General features: G+C 35.4%; 1 protein-coding gene across 1 annotated transcript; it reads left to right on the top strand.

Annotated features, from left to right (window-relative positions):
- Nucleotides 1-705: 705 nt before the first annotated feature.
- On the top strand, nucleotides 706-5220 carry LOC102804439 (uncharacterized). The gene is made up of 5 exons (XM_085501648.1): nucleotides 706-862; nucleotides 1900-2750; nucleotides 3088-3247; nucleotides 3639-3771; nucleotides 4851-5220. Exons 1-5 carry the CDS (start codon nucleotides 743-745, stop codon nucleotides 4991-4993), a joined length of 1407 nt encoding a protein of 468 aa, XP_085357774.1. The 5' UTR covers nucleotides 706-742; the 3' UTR covers nucleotides 4994-5220.
- The last annotated feature ends 2144 nt before the right edge of the window (nucleotides 5221-7364 follow it).

Genomic DNA, 7364 nt, shown 5'->3' with positions numbered 1-7364 from the left:
CCTACAATTTGGTGATTGGACAGAATAAAGACTAAACCCAGCTAATTCCGTGCACATCTGATAGCAAACAAAGCTTAATATTGTTATTATTATTATTTATGTACTAAAATAATAATACATAATGCATTGACCCAGAATATATAAACACAGTCGATACATGCATACAAAGTAAACAATTGTGAATTGATAACGGGTACTACGTCACATAAATAATGATGCTATGTACAAAGTGATTTGTCATACAACACGACCAATCAGAAAATATATTACATGCGTAGATTGCCAAACATTAGAACGTCATTTGTATTAATTTTAAATGTTTGATATATATATCGAGAATTCAAAATTCATCGTGCAGTCGTGAGACCTATTGTAAAAACGAAGCGTTGCGACGATTATGGATGTGTTGTGTGCATCGCCTTTGTGGTCCATTACGAAAACGAAGCTGAGACTGCGCTGCATTTTTAAATTTACACATTATTTTTGGCAGTTGGAACGTTGGGCGGAGATTGTTATTTCTGTGGATGGATAAAGCTAACACAGGAGGAGACATTCTTCTGAAAAAGAAACACAAGATTTGGACACAGACACGTGTCTTCCTGTGGAACATAAACATCAGGTAAATTAGTAAACGAATTATAACTTGTTAATATATTCCTACCTATCTGCCCCTCACAAATAATGGTTCAGTCCACACGTATCATCTTGCCACTCTATACGCTGGTATATGTACATGTAGACGATGGCGCAGTCGAAGCTCTTCTTTCTCTTAGTTATTGTTTCTATGTGTAGTTTTTTTATTTACATCTCATTTGGAGAACACCAATTCTTGCGAGATCATCCTAAAATGAAGACACAGAAGGTACGTAATTGTCTTTACTAAACACGGCAGTCACATTCACATAGAACTTAAATCTGCAATACGATGAACTTAATATAAATTTATTTATTAAGTTACATGGATATTGAACACCCATAACTAAATGACATTCCCTTCCTGTCACCTTGATGCGGATTTTTAACGGTTCACATCAATTGAAAGTGAAATGTATATTTTAGTATGCACAGTCACGCAACTCTGATATTAATTTTGATTTGTTAGTCATATTTTTGTCTCAAGCAACCGGACATACGTTTGCAGAAATGTCCCAAAAGCTATTGAGTACAATTCTTGAATTCAACTTTTTTTGTATTTAAACTTTTTTATCGGAGCATTTCCAAAATTCTTAGATTCCTTTTAAGCATTTGGGGCAATGCTTTGTTCAACTATTACATAGCTCATACAAGACTCAACACAATTCAATTGACCTCAGACCACTATTAGTGTCCTGAGCATTAACATGTATTTTTCATAATAATCAAACAAACAAGTAAATTAATTAATTAATTAAGGAGTTGGATTTCTAGTTACGATACACAAACATGGTAAAATTGTACACTCCAAGGTTCTCCATGACAAATGTACTCATTTTACATCACTGCTGGTGTACCAAAATAACACATTACGTGGGAGCACGTGGGTGCACCACATGTTCGTCAACACTATCAAAGGGAACAACTTTGTTTTGATTAATTCACCAATGCGCTTACGGAATTTTCCCAAAACAAAACACTATTCCATTTATTTATATATGGCGCCCACATCTAGACTTTTAAGTTCATTAGCTTATTATTCAATGAGTTTTCCTGATATCGAGATTTGTTATTTATTGTTTGTTATTACGTATGAGTAGTTAGTTATTCAAGAATGAAATATACATCAATATAAATATAAATATATATAAGGTTCAAGTTCATGAGATAGAATGGATCAATGGCGTGCATTGAACCATTATGAACAATGTTTGAATGAGATAAATGTAGTAAAAGACATAAACATGTTATCTTTCACATATATAGGATACTAAGGAACATGCACAGACCAAGAATATCATACCGTCTTCAATAACTCAACAGAAATATACTGAAACGAACACACCAATTCGAAGAAATAATACAGATTCAAGTCGATATAGCAAGACAGATCGACCCAAGGACACACAATACAACGTAGGACCGGTCTCACAAGATAAGCAATTATTTAGTAACGTGTCATCAAACATTTCTGCTCATCATTGTTATTTGCTGCCAATTTTCTTTTACAATAGCGGGCCATGTGGACAGTTCCGCTTTTTCAGGACTGGCATTGCAGCTGCTATATATCTCAACCGATCTATTGTGACCATACCATTCCATAACAACCACCTTTTTAATGTCAGCAAAAAACGTAGCATTGATGAGACATTTGACTTGACAAAACTACGAACAATTGTGGATTTAGCAACACCTGACGAGTTTCTGAGTGAGTGTGGCCGACACTTTAAACCAGAAAACGTGTTATTGGGACCATATTTTGTAACATTGGCTGATTCAATAACACTGAAAAGTTATAGTACTGCTCGATCGTTTTTTCAAAGAGTTATGAATATCAACTTACCAGAGTCAGATGATGTCGTGAAATATCAAGACAACCTAGCTAAAAACCGGGCAAATTCCAGTCCAGTTGAAGTTTCTAGCAAAGTCAGATGTATCATATACTTAGCACAGTCGAAATTTGGAGACAAATTTGAACAAGCAAAGTGTGATCGCAAAATTGCCGGTTCTTTTGCTAGAGCACCGTATGTACGCCATGCCGCGGATATTGCAGTCCAACAGATTTCTGATGGGTCACCGTATGCAGTAATTCACTGGCGAAATAAATCTGGTGAGATGTACGTTGTCTTTATACAAAATATAAACAGTTAAATTTTATTCATTCGGAGATTGTAAACTCATTGTATATTTCTGTAAACTCATATTGCATTTATGTAAATTTTTCACTATGGACACATTATACAAAGGAAGATTGAAGTTTGAAACCAAAACGTCATACACCACATTGTACATTTCCTGAATCCGCGTTACGATTGGTCGACTGTGCTAAACTAATAATATAACAAGGTATTTTGAAACCCAGTGTACAAATAACAAAATAACATTTTGTCAATGGAGAGTTTATTTGTAGTGTGATATGTATCTAACACGCGTCAAATGTTGCCTCTCTTGTAGTTGTTTGAATCCTTCTTCACACCTATGCAATGGTTCAAAGTGGCAAGACGATTTAAAGATCACGAATAAGTATAGTGACGTCATTGCAGAGGCCATTAAGAAAAGTTTGAAAGACCAGAACATCACTATTCTATATGTAGCAGCGCCCCCATACCCTCATGTATGTAAACATTCTTGAATTGTTTTATCTTTGCTATATAATCCACGGTGGCCATATTTTCCTGGGATGATGGATGATTTTCTGATCCATAATGTCGTTTCGGCGAATTAGCTCCACGAATTATTGAGTGTTACAGAATGCTACAGAATTTCGTTTTAGAATAATCCGTACGACTCAGACATCCCACGTGTCCGGATTGGGAGATGTGTTAAGATCAGTGTGAGAAAGATAACTAAGCCATTGACGCTGCAGGTCTATGCTGGGACAACAGGACCTGTGACGACATAACACAGTCTCCCATGCAGAGTTTTATTTCTACGAATACTTTCGCAAGGAGCTATGGGAAAGATAATGGACATAACGATAACTAAGTCTTTATTATTATTCACAGAAAATGCTTTTGCATTTGAAGAAACAAGTTCCAAGTATGAAGACAGAAAACGATATTACCTTGCCAGGAGAGATGAATAAATTAAAAGAAGATAATTATGTGTGGTCATTAATAGAACAGGAGATAACTGAAAGTAAGTTAATGATAAATATATTTACAGGGATACAGCTTTTACGTCGAATCAGTTACATGTAATTGGCGTGGCGCACGCCAAACTGTCAAAAAATATTTGATACCAAGGGAAATGCAACAGCATTGTTGTTTGTGCTAACATTTCAGCTTCACTCGGTGTTCAAGTTAAGTTGGTTCACAACCATTGAGTAGATATCGTAAAAGATCGGTTCGTAGATTAGATCAGGAATTAGTTAATTACTATATTTTTAAAGGTTGTTAAACACGGATATTTAATACATTTAATTCGTAACATCATAACGAAATTCAGATTTGGTAAGTTCGGGAAGGCACTTTTACAATAAAGTAATACAATTTAAATAGTGCAATCAAATCTTGTTCACGAAACCTGATTGTATGTTTAATTGAATCTATACATCACAAATATAATCGTAAAATATTATTATTTACAATTCATATATGTTCCAGAAATCGCAATAGTTTTTTTAATGTTGCGTATTCATCATTTTCCCTATGATGGCGTTTTATATATTCTGCTAACTTCAACATTTGAATATTCTGCTAACTTCAACATTTGAATATGAATATTCTGCTAACTTCAACATTTGACTGTGAATATTCTGCTAACTTAATCGTAAAATATTATTATTTACAATTCATATATGTTCCTGAAATCGCAATATTTGTTTGTTCATGTTGCGTATTGATCGTTATACTTTAATTATACTATATAGAGTATCGTACGTTTTCCTCACATCAACACTTCATAAATTAAGGTTTCTGACGATGGCGTTTTCTGATCACATCATTACATATTACAGTATATCACGATTACCCATGACAATATGATATTATTCCTATTTTAAATGAATGTACTCGAATAAGTTTGTCATTGAACTATCACGGGAAGAGAATTTCAGGATATTATCTCATTTCAATAACGTATAATTGTAGTTTTGGGTGGTAGAAATAACGTAACGAATTCTCAACAATGCATATTCTTGACATACAACATATATAAATATGAAACCTACTAACATCAATAGATTAATGTGACCTTATTTTATTCATATTTTGTAGGGGCAGATTTGTTCTTGGCAAGCCGAGGATCAAATTGGTCTGATTTTGTTACGTTCTTTCGAAATGCTCAATACAAGACAACGCGGCAAGTAAACAGTTTACCCGATGTTGCCAAAGTCATGCATGATATTCATGTAAAGTAACTGAGATAATACAAATGGAGACATTAATATATAATTTTTATTCAATAATCAAAAGTGTTCAAAAGTCCGATCATTGTATTCTTTCTGTATATTGTTTGATTCATGGTTTACATCAGCGTCTCATTGACAGCCGTTATTTAAGCATGTTAGATTGCCACATACATGTACACTATTATAAGCATTCATAGAGAAATGGATAATAGATTAAAAAACATAAATATAACTAATTATCATTGATGTTATTTTATATTTTCAATAAAGGCCAACGGAAATCGCTGTGTTTTGATTGCGTTAGAAATCAGTAGCAGCCGCAGATGATGGCCAACAAAGAGCATTTGGATTTGGCCAATAGATACGTCCCCAACTCACGAACGAGCTGGAATGTACCTCTCGAGACTTACAGTGTTGACTGCATGTCTCCGGCAGAGTGCCGTTAGCGTCACCATCCCGAGTCCAGTAAAAGTCTCTAATTTTTGAAATTTCATATGATTTCTATGAATGTCGACACAATCCTAGGCAGTAAAATGATCTTTTCCATAACCAAAGATTGTCAACTATATTGATGTCGTGGAAGCATACATATGTATCGTCCTATTTCTGATAAAATACTCAGAAAGTACACTTAACTGCCAAAAAAGCTCACCACAACAATGTACATCGGTGTTTAACTTTCATGTCAGTTACTTGGTATATAATTACAGCTATGATTTTATTATTTCCAGAACTTAGTAATATATAGTATACGCTTTATCCTGAGTATTTAAACAAAACATGTTGAAAATGCTAAAATCGTTTAGTGGTTTAACGGATAAAAACAATCCGACGACATCATGTAAACGTGTTAACAACAATCACATTATATTGACGTTGATGTATGGGGTCGATGAGCGCTGTGCACCGTGCTTTTCAGCTTTGGCCTAGAAGATTTTACTCGTGTCGACGTATCCGTGATTTTAAAAGAAATGAATACTCTTAGATATGAATTCCCACAAATTAGAAATCGACAATGTTGGTTCAAGGTCGGAATTTGGTTAGCGTGTTTACCTCACACCAGGGAGGTTATAGGAATAATTTCATTAGCTGACTGTTCACTCGGCAGTATAAATCCGAGGACAGTCTGCCCTGACTTCCAAATATGAAGCATTAAGTTTAGAAGACCGGTTTGCACACATACACTTGCAATCAGCATCTAAGAGCAAAAAAGTCCGGAGAGACATTGAATCAACAAGGATCGAAACAATTCTGACACTGATACTGGTATAAGTTATTGATGGTGTATGTTGATGATGATGGTGGTGGTGGTGGTGGTGGTGGTGGTGGTGGCGTTTTTCGTGAACAACAAGTGCATAGCGAGTGCAATACCAGCATAACTAAAGCCTGGCGCATATGATAGCTATCGGCTCAATTCATTCGTAGATTTGCTTAAGCAGATGGCCTCCGTATGTGCATTACTTTACTTTCAGTGTGAAGATGTTATCAGTATGAGTCTGTATTTCCGTGTTGCCTTGCGTAATTTCAGACGTTTCCCTAGGGTAATATTGAATGGATTACATCAACGGCCTCTGGCTGTTTTCTCCGCTTCGCTACTGAAAAATAGACTCAAAACATTTCTTCGCGTCGAAATTGGACGTGGCGCGTTGATTGGTCAAGTTGTTAATGATTGAATTTTTTTTACGTCATTCATACACCCTTATTTGTATAAATTACCGAAAGTGAACACAATCACGATCGGCACCGTAGCCAATCGAGTCTCACAAATTTGCCATAATAATAATACGCTTGAATATACTACAAAATGATGGGAAATTTGTCACGTAGTGCACTTACCATGTCACGTAGTGCACTTACCTTGTCACGTAGTGCATTTATCACATGACAGGTGTACTAAGCAGCTTCATCAATTAACAAAAAAGTAGAATGACCTTTAAATTTGTTAAGAGGAATGCGGCATGCGGAATTGTGTATGGTATTTTCAATATATTAAATATTCGCCAGTGTGATTCCCATGAGGCCATTTCCAGTTGAGTCCAGTGTGATAGGTAATTTTTGATGTTTCGAAACCTTTCACTTAGGTAACCGGGATTCGATCGTTCTCTACGTTGGACTCACAAAAAACACACAGAAGCTCAATTCGTGTCACCTCCGATTCTCCGACTGACTCGTGCTCTCCTCCCGAGACAGCTTCAAATCACTTTAACTTGTCAACCATTAGCCAATTACAATAGAGTATAAGAGACTTTCAGGCGTTGCCTCTAAACAAACAGCCAATCACACGAAAGTTTTACACATCATAATACAATTGATTAATCGTCACTACATTAGAAAATCACTACCATAGTGACAATGTCAGTTTATATTTATGGGCGCTAAT

The sequence above is a fragment of the Saccoglossus kowalevskii genome, chromosome 7 (genome assembly GCF_978046115.1).
Source record: "Saccoglossus kowalevskii chromosome 7, keSacKowa6.1, whole genome shotgun sequence".
NCBI classification, from domain to species: Eukaryota; Metazoa; Hemichordata; class Enteropneusta; family Harrimaniidae; genus Saccoglossus; species Saccoglossus kowalevskii.
Note: the sequence above shows the minus strand (reverse complement) of the source record. Positions and strands in the feature narration are given on the sequence as shown.

Excerpts from the sequence above, each read along its gene's own strand:
- LOC102804439 (XM_085501648.1), top strand. The coding sequence starts at position 743 with ATGGCGCAGTCGAAGCTCTTCTTTCTCTTAGTTATTGTTTCTATGTGT. Across the intron at positions 2,751-3,087 it reads CGAAATAAATCTGGTGAGAT|TTGTTTGAATCCTTCTTCAC; the intron begins GTACGTTGTCTT and ends CCTCTCTTGTAG. Across the intron at positions 3,772-4,850 it reads AGAACAGGAGATAACTGAAA|GGGCAGATTTGTTCTTGGCA; the intron begins GTAAGTTAATGA and ends CATATTTTGTAG.